Genomic DNA, 14,654 nt, shown 5'->3' with positions numbered 1-14,654 from the left:
TAAGGGGCGAGCTGGTGGGGGTCGGCCAGGGATGGGGTGGGCAGCACAGCTGGCCACAGCTGTCTGAGCCCTTGCAGGTGATGCTGAAGCAGGACTTGGGGTGCAGCTCTTGCCAGTCCTAAAGGCATCAGTGCCAGGGGGCTTAAGGGGTGTTTGCGGTCAGGTCCCTGTACCTCTCTTACTGCCCCATATGATGCTCCCGGTCACGGCTCACGTGGTCCCATCCCAGGCGCAGCACCCAGATCACGGCACTATCTCCATCCCCTGAGTAACAACCTGGCGTCCTCAAGGCAGTGGGCGAACTTTAAAGTTTCTCAGTAGTTTTTATTACGTACAGCAGTAAGTTCAGTGCAACGAGGGGTTCCTGGTGTGGGTTTGAGGGAGTGCTTGTGGTTGCTGCACGCAGCGGCTGGCATCACTTAATGTTCAAGAAGTCTCTGCAACAAGACACAATAAACCTTATGATGTATCACTGACCGTCTGGTGCTGCTTGAGAGCGTGATTTCTGATCCCTGGATGCGGGTCTGAGCTGGGCTTAGAGCAAAGCTACATCTCTGCACCCAGGGCAAAAAGGAGCTGGGGGCTGTCCCCAGGACCACCTCCCCGTGACACAGGGGCTGAGGACAGGCTCAGGGCAGCGAGGAGTGACTGGAACACACAAATTGATGCCAGCAAGCGCCGTAGGGAGGGGAAGGAAAGGAGGAGGGGGAAGGCAGCTGCATGGTTGCAGCAGGGGAGGATGCACCCCTGGCAGAAGAGGCCAAGGCTCATTCTATGTCCCCCCCTCTATTTCTGCAAAGCAGCACTTACTTCACCAGGGCGGGCAGCTCTGGGTTGAAGGAGATGTAGTCATGGCCCAGGCCCAGCTTTTTGGGAAAAGTAATGAACTTCACCTTGGTTTTGTCCTTGTAGGCGCTGCGTGCCATCTCGAAGAGCTGCCGTGGGGTGGGAGCGTGGTTAGCAGCATGCACGAGGGACCCCAACCCTCCCTCCCAGCACCCTGGGGCCAGCCCCCCCGTGCCCAAAACCAGTCTAAACCAGCGCCCACCCCCGTTAAAGCCCACGTGGAGGCAATGGTGGTCCCCACCTGGCGGCCCAGGTGCGGAGGCAGCACGGCATCATCTTCTGCATGCAGGATGAGGAGCGGGCAGGCCAGCACCTTCACGCTGTGGGCGGCAAGCACAGGGCTGAGGAGTCACCCCCGCAGCCGACAGACCCGTGGGAGCCTCCCTGGGTGCTGCTAAAACCCCCACAGCAACCCTGACCCACACACACACAGTTACACCCCCCCCATGGTGGCATTGCCTTTCAGAGCCACCCCAGCCCATCGCTGACTAAGGGCAGCTAAACTGCCCCAGGGCGATGCCCACGCTGCTTGTCCCTGCACCGCAGCACCCAAATAACCTTAAAGCCACAACACAGGGCGCTCAGGCTTCAAAAACACCCATGAACCAGGTGGCTTTTAGCAAAGGCACCCACAAACGCAGAGGGGGAAGGACCCCCCCCCACCAGCTGCCACAGCGGGTGTGGGACTCGAGCGCATAGTGCTCAAAAAAAAAGGCTGTTGGCTTGTGGACTTTGCTCCATAGTAATATTGATATCTGAAGTTATGCAAATAAAAAGCCACTTCTAAAACATGAGTAAGCCGGGCAAACACAAACGAGAGTCCAGGGATTGCACGGTGTGACATGTCCAACCCCACACACATCCCCCCACCAGCCAGGTGGTCCCAGCATCAGCCCCGTGGGGACGGGGCTTCTCTGGGCACTCACTTCTCGTCACTGCGGAAGAACATGTCGGCCAGGGCTAGCGAGTCCAGGATGAGGTACTCGAAACCCGGGAACTGGCGGTAGAGCTGCCAGGGAGAGAGTTGGGGGGGGGTTGTGCTAGGTCATGGCTTTGATTGCTGCACGGGTGGTCGGGGGACCCCACGGGGCAGAGACCCCGGGCTCACCGTGGAGATGGGGACGTGGGTGGCCGCCTCGCGGATATTGGTATAGGATGACTCCAGGACTACGGCATCAACCTGGATGCCTGAGGGCAGAGCGGGGAGAGAGCGGGCATGGCTACGGGGGGGTCGTCCTCACCCCGGGGCTGCTGCCACGCTCCCATCCCAGGCAGCAGCCACGAGGCCAACGTGCCCACCTGCTAAGGAGGAGGGGGACAGCCACTTGTCCCCACTGCGGGGGCCAAGCCTGATGCTTGAGCAGAGAGTGACAAGGCTCCCCAGCTCTGATGTGGCCCCCAAAATCCGGCCAGGGATGTGCAGAGCCCCCAGGAGGGGGACACCGCGTGGGGCTAACCCAGCCACGCTGGCCCTTACCTCTCTCTTCCTGAAGTTTCCTTGCCGCATTCGTGGCAATCCTGCAAGAAGAGAGGTCACAGTGAGGGGGAGCAGCCATGACGCCCCAGCGGGGTGCAGAGCACCCCTCAGACCCCCCCTTGCCTGCTGGGTTTTGCTTTGCAGGTGCCTCCACCAAGGAGCTGCTCCAAGCCCTTGGTCCATCCCTGCGTGGCACCGGTCTGGCAGCAGTGTCACAGCCCGGGGACCGGCTGTGGGGTCCGGCATCAGCCGGCACCCATGGGGTGTCCCCCCCTCACCCACCCTGTCCCCAAGGAGTGTCCCCAGAAGAGGATGCTGCTGTTCCCGCTCCGTGCTTTGGCCCAGTCGTAGAGTGCCAGGACGTCCGTGGTGAAGCCGCTCTCCGTGGGGTGCCCACTGGAGTCCCCATAGCCTGCGGGGGGACACGGCTCAATGTCACGACCCTGGGAGGATGGGGACCAGCTCCGGGAGGGGGTCACTCCGTGAGAGGGAGGGGGTGACTTTACCTCTGTAGTCAAGAGCCAGGATGTGGAAGTCAGCAGCCCCCATCGTCTGTCAGAGGAGCGGCACCGCGTTATGTCCCGGGGCGGCGGGGGGAGGAATGCACCCCCAGGTCCCCCAGCGTGGCCGGGCTCGCTCTGCCCAGGGTCCCTCTTGGGTCCCCGGAGCCAGCGTGAGCCTTACTCCCAGCAGGTCCCAGTCCCCCCACAGGGGACCACTTACCTTCAAGAACTGGACGCGGTGGCTCGCAGCCCTGATGGGGAAAATGAGGTTAAAGCTTGGAGAGTGACTCTCAGGGGACCCTCCCCGGTGAGGGACCGGGGTGACCTCTTCCCAGGAGAGAGCTGGATGCTCTGGGGCAGGTGGGTTTTGATATTTCCCTTTAACTCAAATGGACTTTCTTCCACTTATGGAGTCAGAAACCGCCGCAGCAGCCCCGGCCCTGTGGCACCACCGGCTGCTGCACCGAGTTTGCCAGTTCTCACCCCACGCAGAGACACTGTGCGACGCACCCCGTCCTCCCCCCGGGGAGGGTCCCAGCCCCGCAGCGGCGCTCAGGGGTACTCGCCTGGTCCCCCCATTGCCATGCAGGTAGATGATCACGGGGTGAGCGTCGGCAAGTGCCTCCTCGTACCAGCGCTGGTCCTTACCCAGCGCCTCGGCCCCTCTGCTGCCTGGCACCGTGTGCCTGGGGGGGACCAGAAAGGGGTTAGCCTGGGGGGGGCTTCACCCAGTTTAGCCAGGACGCTGGCATAGCCACGCGGCCGTGCCCACCCGGGATGCCGGGGCTGCCCCACTCACCAGATGCCGACCGTGACGCCCGGCTCGGTGGTGAGGTACAGGCTGATGGTATTGTTCAGCAGCAGCTCCGGCCGCCGAAGGTCCGCAAAGAAGGGGAATGCCACTGATGGAGAAATCACAGCCATCACATGAGCAACCCAGGAACCCTCATACCCAGCTGCTGTTATCCATTTTTCCAAAGCAACATGTTATTTTTTTTTAAATTATTTGTCCGGAAGCCAAGGGCCAGCTTTCCCACCCAGGGATCCCACCCGACTTCTAGCCCCGTTGACGCTGCGCGTGCCCAGATGTGTTGCAACTTCAGGCAGTAAACAGGGTCGGCGGCACCGCGTTATTACAGCTTGCAAAACACGAGGCGCCAACGGGAAAGGTCCCTCCATGCCTCCTCTGCAAGCCCATGGCAAGGGAGGGGGGGTTGGATGGGTGCTGTCCTGGTGCCACCCAATGTTTTGGGGACCCCCTCCCAGCCTCCTGCTTGCTGAATCCCTAGGGGGGGGACTCTCCCAGCTGGGACAGCCCCGGGGCACTCACCTAAGTTCAGGTAGACGAATTTGGTAAGCATGACCGGGAAGAGGCGGACAAGGAAGGGCACGGAGATGTAGATGAGGAGCAGGTCCAGGAGGAGGGTGCGCAGCCGGGGGCACCAGGCCAGCCAGCCCCTGCAAGGCAGACACCCCGTTAGCACATCCCCTCCCACCCCAAGGGCTTTGGGGCTCATTGGAAGGGGGTCCCTATTCCCAACCCCAGTTGTGATGGTTGGATACAGCGGCTTTTCTCCCGCAAGGGCCTGAAGCTGCCGTTTGTGCCCCCCCGGGACCGGGAACTGGTTCCCCACGCTGGGGTTGTGTTTGGCTTTTGGAGATGGAGCCGAGGTGTCGGAGCAGTCCCACTGGGACACGGCGTCGGGAGAGGCCACGATCGGCTCCCCTGCGGCCTCCCACGGGATGCCAGCAGGCAGGAAGGGCAGGGCATCTGCAGGCTGATGGCGCTGGGCGATGGCGAAACTAGTCTGGGTGCCGGGAGATTTAGGGAAAAGGTTTCTGACAGGCGTCCAAGCACAGCTTGTTCCCTGCCAGCAAGCACCCGGGGTCACCGTTGCTCCTGCAGAAGCGGATTTATTCCACTGCCTGCCCTGGGAAGTGCTGCAAGATGCTGAGAAAGGCTTGCAAAAAAGGGTGCCAGGGCAAGGTGGCACGGTCCCCCAGGCACAGGCATCCCTCCAGGGAGGGTGCAGGGTGGCATGAGCCATGCTGGAGCAACGGGGAGCTCCCCAAATCCCAGTCACCCTCTGAGACTTTGGTCCGGGCCGTCCCGCTGTACGCCATGAGCAACGGGCCAGCAATGTCCTCACAGTCACTGCAGTTAATTACCAGGTGCTGCTCTTGGTCTACACCTAATATTCAAGCGCTGGGGCGAGCACTCACACCCGCTCTTGCACAATACCCGCTGCAGATGAGCACTGATGGGTCCGGACCAGGGGGATGTGCCCACCAAAGGGCACCTTTGACAGCTGGCACAGCCAACGGGCCACCGCGTGGCTTCACAGGGACGGCAAGGTGACATGGGGACACGCGGTCACGGCGTGGAATCATATGGCCATGGCATAGGATCACGGCCGTGGCAGGGTGACGCGGGGACGCGGCCGTTGGTAGAGGATCACGGCTGCGGCAGGCTGGCACAGCCATGGCCGGGGGGGGACACATACAAACACACGAGGTCACGGCCCCAGCAAGGTGACAAGGCCACGGCGTGGGGACACGGGAGCACGGCCACGGCGTGGGGACAGACCTACGGCACGGGGGGAACAGCGGTGGCGCGGCAGGGAAGGCGGCCGGAGGACACAGCACGGAAACCCGGCGGAGAAACACCGCACGGGGACCGGCGACACGGCCCCGGGGAGCGCAGCGCGGCTCTGCCCCGGCCCCGACTCTCAGCCGGGGCCCCCGGCAGCGCCTCCCCGCGGCCGGCCCGAGCTGCCCGCACCGCGGCGGCGGGGTACTCACCGCTCCTGCCGGGTCGCGCCGGTCCTGCCCTCGGCCCGGCCGTTCTCGCCGTCCCCATCGCCGCCGCCATCGCCCCGCTCGCCCCGCCGCCGCATCCCTCCCGCCGACTGCCCGCGCCGCCGGCCCCGGCCCCGCCCCACTCCTCCAGGCCCCGCCCCACTCCTCCAGCCCAAAGCCCCTCGCTGCCGCTCACTTTGCCAGCAGGCCACGCCCGCCGAGCCGAGCCACGCCCTCTCCCCGCCCCTTTGAGCCGCGGGGGCGGGGCGGGGCCGCCCACGTGATGCTGCCGCGCCATCCCCGGGGTCTCGGGGCGGGGCGGGAATCCCGGGGGGGCCGCCGCTCGGTGACCCCGACAGGGAACCGGGGGGCCAGCGGTATGGGGATAGGCCGGGAAAATCAGCCTTGCCATGGCAAGGAGCCCACAGGGAAAGCTTCCAGGTTTAAAAAAAAAATTTAAAAAAAAATTTTTAAAAAAAATAGGGAAAAAAAAAGAAAAAAAAGGTTTTAAACCAAACCTGGGGTCCCTTGGCTTCAGCTGGAAGGGCAGAAACCTGCTGCTGGTTCCCCTCCCAGCTGCTCCTCCCGCCTGCAGCTCTGCCAGGCTGAGTCAGCCAGAACTTTTCAGGCTGAAACTTTCCACCAGGAAAGAACCAGCCGTGTTTCACCAATATTTCTCGTGAAACTGCGCCTGGACGGGGGCACGCACGGCTGGGCCATCGCCTCCGTCGCTGTGCCGGCCAATGGGGCCCGCAACCGAGCGGGCATCATTAAATACTCTATGGGAGGGCTTGGGAGCAAATCTTTTCTGCAGAGGAGCAGCCGGCCCACGCTGGCATTTCAAGCTGCTTTTATTTCACCCACCCTCCGAAGCAAGACCTGCCTGGCTTTTCCTGAGTCCCCAGCACAAACCAGGCTGCTCTTGGGATTTTAGGGCCAGGCAAGGTGGGACGTGACGGTGGGACGAGCTGCTGGGACGAGGCAGGAGCTGGGCGCGTGGCCCTGCACCCCTCTAGCACCCCGTGGTGGGTGTCTGGCGGGGGGGACTCGTGTGCGGCTACGTGAATCGGTGTGGTTTATGCGGACGCAAGTCTGTGCCAGGCCCTGAATGCAAATTCAAAGACAAACAGGTCCGGTCAAACCGGGGCCACCGGGGCCGTGGGCAAGCGGGTGCGTGTTCCCCATCCGCAGATGTTGCAATGAGGTGGCACAAGCCAGCCGCAAGCTGCTCTTGCCGTGCCACCGAGGCAGGAGGACAGTGGAAGCGACCAGCAGATCTGGCTGGTTTTACACGCGAGAGCTTTTTCCTTCCACCCCCAATTTTTTTGCCCCGTTCCCAGTGGGTGCTGGGGCTGCAGCCGGTGCACACGGCAGCGCGTTGCCATGAAGATGATGGGAGAGATGGTCCCCGGTGCCTCCGCATCGCTGCCTGCAAGAGCTTTATTCGGCAGCAAGAGCTCGAGGGGATCGGCACGGAGTTACGGCAGATGCTTCAGCACCAGGATGGAGCAGCCGCGCCGATACTTCATGCAACAAGGAACTGGTGCAGCAGACGTAGCAAATATGAAGGTCTCCTGGGCTGGAGGGGAAATCCTGCAACCGAAAGGGTGTGCAGGATCAGGCCCGAGCAGCGGTGGCGGAAATGCGACTTGTGCAATGGGGCCTGGACATGCGATGGCAGCAACGAGCCGCAACCAAGGAGGCGCAACACTGCTGAGGCTTAGCACGGCTCGCCATTGTTTTATGCAAAAAAAAAAAAAAAAAAAAAATCAAAGTTTGGGCTTATTTCATTCCAAACTACTCCCCACACCAGCTGTAAGACGGGGAAGTTTCCGGCTGGTTTTTCCTACAGCGTCTTTCCCTAAATGCCCCCTTTGTTTATTTTTTGCTGATGGTTTTGTAGCATTTTTGCTAATTTTTTTTGCTGGTTTGTGGCCCTTGCTTTTCCCTGGTCTGGAGGGAGGCCGGGATGAAGCGTGTCTCGCCCGGCATGGCACTGCGGGAGGAGACCCCCAGAAGGCAGGAGCGGCTTTCGGCTCTCCCCCAACTCCCCAGGCCACGGCCGGACACTTCCTCGCCCCAGCAGAACAAAGCACCCCATTGTGCAGGGAAAAATGGGAAGGGAAGCATGACGGGGCAGTGAGAACCATGCCGGCAGGGTGTTTTTGCAGGGATCGGGTGGGTGCCCACGGCCTCACAGAGGGGTCACCCACTGCCTGCGCAGGCGTCCGCGGACGCTGACCCCCTTTTCGGGTGGCTCCGTGCCAGCTCCGGAGCCCGGCCACGGTGCTTGGTCTGTCCCGGCCGTTGGAGGCAGCTCATGTCCAGCAGTCCTGGATTTTCCCACGTGCCCCTTTTTTTTTTTTGGTTTGGGTTTGGTTTTTTTTTTTTGGTGTGTGTCGTGCGTGACGGCGTGGGCGAGCAGAGGTTTCCTTCCGCTGAGCTCGCTCGGAAGGCTGTCGCGGGCTCAGCTGCTTGCTGGAAGGGGACTCCAAAAATAGGCTGTTGGGGTCCGTGTCTGGCAGGGCTCCGTGGCTACTAGAAATAATGCTTTCCTCCTGTGGGAAAAGGGGGGAAAAAATAAAATCAGGATGCCATTGCTAACAACCGGTCCTAAAAATGAGTCGGGAATTCGTGCTGCGGCGATACAGCCCGGCACTGCCGAGCCGGGGGGGTCTGTGCATCCCCGTGGGCTTGGCTGGGGACACGGGGACACCGAGCGTGCTGCCTGTCCCCATCGCCCGGCCGGCTGTACGCATGCAAACACGCGCCGAGTCGCTTTGTTGGGTGACAGCGGAGATTTTTGGGGGCTGTCGCTTGGATTAGCGAGGCACCGGCACTGTCGCGGCGAGGAGGAGGGTGAGGGGGGATAAAGGTCCTGGCACTCGCCAGGCTCGCAAGAAAACAAAGCACCAGATGGTTTCAACTTCGACATAATACGTGGTGAAAAAGTGTTTGAACAGGGGCTGAAAAAGCAAATGCGGAAAGAGAGAGAGAAAGAAAAGAAAGAAAAACCCTCAGCAAGTGTCAGAGCAGAAGAAAGCATCAGAGAAAAATGGCAAATGTTAAAAACCAAAACAAAAAGCCCTCCCCCCGGCACAAAGCCGTGGCTGCTAACATCTGTCCAGCAAAGCCTCTCACCAAGGCCCCCTTCCCTTTAAAGTCACTTTTCCTCGCCTCCATCGTTGCGGGGACACGGCCTCGTCCCTGGTCTGGGCTTTGCTTGATGCCAGGGGACCCGCTTGGCTCTGCCACGTCCCACGTCCTCGCCGCTGGCACTGGGGCAGCCAGCAGTGACATGCCAAGCGGGTTCGGCAGAGCTGCCCCAGCAGCTGCAGCGGGCTAAATATTTTATTACGCTTTTTAGCTCACGTGGGGCGTCCCCGTCGCAGGTGGTGGGACCGCGTGGCAAACCAGCCCGTACCTCTGCCGTGGGATCTCGTGGGGTTTTAAGCCTGGTTTCCTATCGAAGCAAGGCTTATGCAACCCGTTGCGCGTCCTTGCATCTGGCTGCGAGGCTTCTGTGTTTCCCTTGCTCCTCCCCCATAAATATTTTGAACCTGCAGTCTAATTTCAGGGCTGCCTTAAAAAGGGGAAGAGGACTTAAAAGTTATTAACGTCCCCAGCGTTTTCGGAAAAAAAAAGCAGCAAAATAAGCCCAAGCGATTGTGCGAGAGCAGATTGCAGTGTGAGCTGAACCCCTTATTAGCCACCAGAGAATCCACAAGCCACAACCCTCAGGGACCGCCGGCTCCCTGCCACTCAGCCTGTGCCTGCTGGCGCTGAGCAGGAGCGTGGGCGGCCGATGGCTCCAGCCTCTAATGAGATTTAAGTAAGGGTTTGAGTTCTGCTGGTGCCCATGGATGGTGCGTCAGCACCCCGGAGCCCCCCCCACCGCCACGGGATGGCTTATGGGGCAGAGGGTGATCCCCGGTTTTGCCCCCCCCAAAAAAACAAGCAGGGGCACAGGCGGGTCGGTGTGTCGAGCCACGACGGGTGCTGGGGTGAGCAGAAGGGCTGGGTGCCACGAGGCGCAGCGTGGCCCCCCCCCATCACGGGGAAGGATACCCCGGGGGGGGATGCCGACCGCACAGGCTCGGGGATAGTGGGGAGCTGGGGTGCCACGTCCCCAGGTCGGGGGACAATGGGGTGACATGGTGCCGTGACCTTCAGGCATGGGGCAGCCGGGGTGGTGTGCCATTGGTTTTTTGGGACAAGGAGGAGCTGCAGGGCCGTGTCACCAGGGGTGCAGCACAGTGGTGAGCCGGGGTGATGCCACCCTGGGGTGCAGGATGACAAGAACCAAGGTGATGTCACCCTGGGGTGCAGGAGGATGAGAACCGAGGTGATGCCACCCTGGCGTGCAGGCCAGTAAGGAGCTGGGGTGATGTCACCCGGGGGTTCAGGCCAGTGGGGAGCCGGGGCGATGCCACCCCAAGGGCAGCACAGTGGCAAGATGGGGTGATGCCACCCTGGGGTGCAGGATGATGAGAACCAAGGTGATGCCACCCTGGGGTGCAGGATGACAAGAACTGAGGTGATGCCACCATGGGGTGCAGCAGAGTGGCAAGACGGGGTGATGCCACCCTGGGGTGCAGGATGACAAGAACTGAGGTGATGCCACCATGGGGTGCAGCACAGTGGCAAGACGGGGTGATGCCACCCTGGGGTGCAGGATGACAAGAACCGAGGTGATGCCACCCTGGGGTGCAGGCCAGCGGGGAGCCGGGGTGACGTCACCTGGGGGTGCAGAACAGCGGGGAGCCGGGGTGACATCACCTGGGATGCAGGCCAGCGGGGAGCCGCGGTGACGTCACCTGGGGGTGCAGGATGACGACAACCGCCGTGATGCCACCCCGGGGGTGCAGACCAGCGGGGACCACGGCGGTGCCACCCTGGGGTGCGGGACAGCGGGGGGGGGTGGGGGTGCGGGAACCCCCCGAAGCGGTCCCCCGCGGTGCCGACCGCTGCTTCTGATGCCGGGCGGGGGGGGGGGGGGGGGAGGCGGTCCCGGGCGGTGCCAGCGGGGCCCCCCGCCGCACAAAGGCCCCGCCGCCGGTCGCCCCCGCCCCGGGGCCGTCCCGTACCCCCGGGGGCCGCCCCCGAGCCTCGGCCCAATAAACGCCGCCGCATTTGAACGCGGCACCTCCTCCGGTTCCCCCCTTTCGCAAACGCTCGGCTCCGCCGCGCCCGGAGGTCACCGGCTTAAGCCGCGCCGGGTGAGCCCGGGGAAAGGAACGGGGGGACCGGGGGGGGGGGCGGGGAGGGTGTGCAGCGCCGAGCACCGCCGAGGGGGTTACCGGACCCCCGAGGTGGGGGACACAGGGACCCGGCCACCGCCGGTCCCTCCTCCGCGGGCGGTACCGGGGCGCAGCCCGCCCCTTCCCGGCGCGGCCGAGCCGCGTGTGCGGGGCTGCGGGCCGGGGCGGCGGGGAAGGGGAGCAACGGGCGAGGTGGGTGAACTGGGAAAAGGGGAGGGGGTGCTGGAGAGGAAGGGGATGCTGGGGACGGGGTGCCGTAGTCAGGGGGTGGGCGCGGAGGGGGGGTCGGGGGGGGGGGGTGTCACGCAAAAGCCCCCCCCCCGGTCGCCGGTGGTGGTCTTTAGGCTGATGGCACCGGTGGTGGTGGGGGGGGGGGGGCAACCGGGAGCTGCTCGCCCTCCTGTCAAGGGCACCCCGTGCTGCGGCGCAGCCCTCGTCCCGGAGAGATGCTCCAAGCATCCTCCAAAGGTGGCGGGTGGGAGCGGGGTCTGGAGCGGGGTCTGTCCCCGGGCCGAGTTGAGAAAGCAGCAGGCTGCGGCTGGAGGAATTAATAACAGCGGTTGTTTTGTCATTGGCGAAGCCTTCGCCGTCACCAGGACGGCAGACGGCATCTGCTGTCTGGTCGCAAACCGTGGGCCCCGTCACCTCTGGCGCATCCGGGGAAGGATGGGGCTGAGGCCGTGAGCCAGGAAAACCCAAATCCGCAGCCCGGGAGGGTCACCCACTGACAAGCTGGGTGTCGGTTTGGGCGAGCGCGTTTATCCTGCCCGTCGTTCTCCTTCGCTCGCCGAAGCGGGGGCGACGGCGTGAAGCCCGCTGCGCGGTCCCCGCATCGCGACGGATGCGCGGCGTTATCGCCGTGATTCAGCACGGCCCGGGTTTATCGGAGCCGGCGCAGGGCTGAGCTCCGCGGGAATTACCGAATCCCTTATTTCCCGGCGCGTGAGGCGTCGTTGGATAAATTGCCGGCTCGCTTTGTTTACTTCTGAAATAATCAGCTTTGTGCCTATACCTTGGGCTTTATCGCACCCAGGGCTCCCCGAGTTATTGCAGTGCAACTCCAGCCCGATTTGCAAAATCAAAACAGATGGGCGCTTTGTTTTTCCTTATTGAAGGGAAGGCTGCTTATTGAAAGGCCCCTATTACAATGCAAATACCGGGGTGGCGTGAATATTCAAAACACTGCGCTTCTTTTGAAGCTCTTTACATAAATTTATAGCGCTTTATATGCCATCGCTGCTTTGCTAATCTGGAGTGGAGCTTGGTTAACAGAATTTCTTTTCTCTGCCAACTTTGGAGGGTTTGGCCGTGTTTTGGGGAGCACGGTGCGAAGTGGCATTGAGGTGCAAAGCAGCCAGTGCCGGGCTGCAAAAATTATGACCGTGCTCAATGGGGAGGAGGAACCGCCAGCTGTAAAGCTGACTTTGGTGGTGACCCTTGAAGAGCCGGGCATGCTGTCGAGTGATTTACAGATATTTGGGTGCTTCATTGTCTGTTGGGGCTTTTTTTTTTTACCCCTTTCCTTTGGTTTCTTGGTGTGACCTTCTGCGGAGCCGCTGCTCCCCAAGAGGGGACGGGGTGTTGCAGGGTGGGCTGAGCTCAGAAATCGCCCTGATGCAGGCAGCGGCGTGGGGGTTTGGGGATATATGCAGTGAATCATGGCAGCTTAGCCGCAGCTGCGATGGATGAGCTGGTTCATTAGGGGAAGGAGATAATGAGTTAGATGAGACAACCCTAGCTCTGGCTTTCCAGCAAGGGCTCGAGGGTCTGGTTTCAGTGACTGCTGGGCATCTCGTCATAAACCCCACCATTAAAAAGTGGGGTCCTGGTGGCTTTTGCCAGCTGTGTTCACATCGTCCCGGTTGTCCCAAGCAGAGAGGGAAGGGCAAGTTGCTTTTAACCTGCCCACGCGTGGTCTTGCTCTTCAGCGTGGGGCGGACGCTACGGAACGATTACGTCTCGGGGAGAAGGTGCTTGTGTTTTGGAGGTGGCCACGTGCTGCCGCTCCGCTTACTCACTGCTAATTGCCAGGCCTTCGTTTGAGTCGAAGCAATCAAGACTAGTGCCGAAAGCAACATTTTCCTTGCTGTCCCTTGAAGGAGATGACTTGCTTGAGGTCACCACCGCCTTCTGCGGGGGGCTGCTTGGGACGGAGGCGGTGTATCCCGTAGCTCTGGAGAGGGGCAGTTGGTGATACAGCCCACAGGGGCATCCGGGGAGAGCATCCCTGAAACCTCCATGTTGTGCCACTGCACAGCAGCAGGCGTGCTGTTTGCATTAATACTGTTTTGCACCCAAAAAAAAGGCGTTGCGCTAAGTGTAGTTTTTACTCGGTGCTGTTGATTGACCAGGTAATCTGTGTCTTCCTTAGTTCCAGGCTAAAGCTTGGAGGTTGATATTGATTCCAGGCACTTGATATGCAAAGCGGTAATTACTGTTTAAGCCTATATTGTTTGAGTTAAATTTAGCTGAGAATTTAGTCGTATCAGGCCTCTACATTGTGCGCTGTGAAGGTTATCTGGCTCTCAGGAGGGGGTGGATTTAAAGGAAGGAAAGAAACGCCGGTGAAAACTTCCTCTTCTCATGATCCCCGAGTGCTTTGCTTCCCGGGACTTCTTATAGGGAGAAGAGAAATAAAGAAAAATGCGGTTATGAATCCAAGTAGTTCTCCTAAACCTGCACCTCTCCGCACCGTCTGCTCAAGCCGGGCGTTTTGGGGGTCTTAACAGGACACAGAAGGCCAGCTATAAATCTGAACAAAGTGATGCCCTATGCGGGGAACGGCCCCTCTCCTCCTCGCAGGGGACCGGGGACCCCCCGCTCAGCTGCTGCCTGCCCACCCCTATTATCCTGCCGGCTCTGGGCCGCCCTCCTGCATCTCAGCTGCTGGCCCATCTGGAGCAGAGATGAAAGGCTGGAGTTTAATTCGGGCTTTGTGTGCCTCTTGTGTTCCCCCACTCCCTCCCCTCTTAGCTGTTTCTCTGCTGCCAGTCTCCCATCCCCGATCCCGCACGGCAGCTCCGGTGTGCGGGTGCCTGTGCACGCTGCGGATCTGATGCCGTTGACCTCATTATTTTGACTGCTGGGTGATGCCAGGCAGCCTCGCGAGCTCATCAGGTAGGAGGGTTGGGGTTTTTTTCCTCTTTTTTTTTTTTTTTTTTTTTCCTCCCCTCCTTTCTTGAAGCGCTGCTGAATAATTCAGCTGGGAGTAGGCATCTTGGGTCACCTTGCGCAGCCGGCTGCATGCCGGAGCCGGCTTCCTAAGATGGAGGTTGCACGGGATGCGTGCGGGATCGCCTCGCTGCCGGCTGCTCGCCGTCATTGACTGACTGCAGGTAGGCGAAGAGCGTTGCCCTTCTTTATTTATTTCTGATGCCTTTTTTTGCTGGAAAGCATGAAATCCCCCTCCCCTGGGCTGCGCAGGGGTGGCTGGGCCATGCCAAGCTGGTGAGGAGCCCAGTGAGCTCCGACCATCCCTTGCCGTGGGGACGTGCGAGGCTGCCCTTGCCGAAAACTCACCTGGGCTGTAGGGCAGGTCTAGCCCCAGGCAGAGGCACCATGGACCCAATGCTCTTTTCCTTTGGGGATCGTATTTTTCTGGCTGGTTTTATGGGCTCCCCAGTGCCTCCTCCCTCAGCCCATCCAGACTCATCCAGGGTAAGTTTTTGGGGCTGTCTGGTGGTACGGCACCGAGAGGGGGTGACCCCAGTGCTCTGGCAGCATGGGTGCTCGGGGACACGTTGGGAGGTGGTGTTTAGCTCTCCGTGC

General features: G+C 61.2%; 2 protein-coding genes and 1 long non-coding RNA gene across 13 annotated transcripts in view; 1 reads left to right on the top strand and 2 right to left on the bottom strand.

Annotated features, from left to right (window-relative positions):
* Window positions 1–303: 303 nt before the first annotated feature.
* Window positions 304–5,757, bottom strand: ABHD12B (abhydrolase domain containing 12B). Its single transcript, XM_069783068.1, has 13 exons — window positions 5,629–5,757; window positions 4,157–4,284; window positions 3,626–3,728; window positions 3,393–3,512; window positions 3,047–3,077; window positions 2,830–2,875; window positions 2,606–2,735; window positions 2,324–2,364; window positions 1,955–2,034; window positions 1,773–1,855; window positions 1,088–1,166; window positions 811–935; window positions 304–437 (listed from the first exon to the last, which is right to left on the bottom strand). The coding sequence occupies exons 1-13, from the start codon at window positions 5,721–5,723 to the stop codon at window positions 416–418; spliced, it is 1,083 nt and encodes a 360-aa protein (XP_069639169.1). The 5' UTR covers window positions 5,724–5,757; the 3' UTR covers window positions 304–415.
* Window positions 5,758–7,339: 1,582 nt separating this feature from the next.
* Window positions 7,340–9,509, bottom strand: LOC138685303 (uncharacterized). Its single transcript, XR_011324545.1, has 2 exons — window positions 8,998–9,509; window positions 7,340–8,183 (listed from the first exon to the last, which is right to left on the bottom strand). It is a non-coding gene; the product is annotated as an uncharacterized lncRNA (long non-coding RNA).
* A 1,283-nt stretch (window positions 9,510–10,792) lies between these two features.
* Window positions 10,793–14,654, top strand: part of NIN (ninein) — a 62,193-nt gene continuing 58,331 nt past the window's right edge. For 4 of the 11 annotated variants that reach the window (XM_069783044.1, XM_069783039.1, XM_069783046.1 and 1 more), the window contains exon 1: window positions 14,037–14,221. The gene's annotated coding sequence lies outside the window, so the exon portion shown is untranslated. Of the gene's footprint in view, window positions 10,845–11,015; window positions 11,079–13,633; window positions 14,004–14,033; window positions 14,222–14,654 lie in introns of those variants that run through there. The other 7 variants (XR_011324582.1, XM_069783048.1, XM_069783041.1 and 4 more) reach the window with 6 other exon arrangements.

The sequence above is a fragment of the Haliaeetus albicilla genome, chromosome 5 (genome assembly GCF_947461875.1).
Source record: "Haliaeetus albicilla chromosome 5, bHalAlb1.1, whole genome shotgun sequence".
NCBI lineage: Eukaryota > Metazoa > Chordata > Aves > Accipitriformes > Accipitridae > Haliaeetus > Haliaeetus albicilla.
Note: the sequence above shows the minus strand (reverse complement) of the source record. Positions and strands in the feature narration are given on the sequence as shown.

What these genes read in the sequence shown, in the direction of transcription:
- ABHD12B (XM_069783068.1), bottom strand. Translation starts at nt 5,723, where the DNA reads ATGCGGCGGCGGGGCGAGCGGGGCGATGGCGGCGGCGATGGGGACGGC. An exon ending in GGCGTCACGGTCGGCATCTG is followed by an intron (nt 3,513 to 3,625) that starts GTGAGTGGGGCA and finishes GGTCCCCCCCAG; the next exon opens with GCACACGGTGCCAGGCAGCA. An exon ending in CTCCGCACCTGGGCCGCCAG is followed by an intron (nt 936 to 1,087) that starts GTGGGGACCACC and finishes ACCCCACGGCAG; the next exon opens with CTCTTCGAGATGGCACGCAG.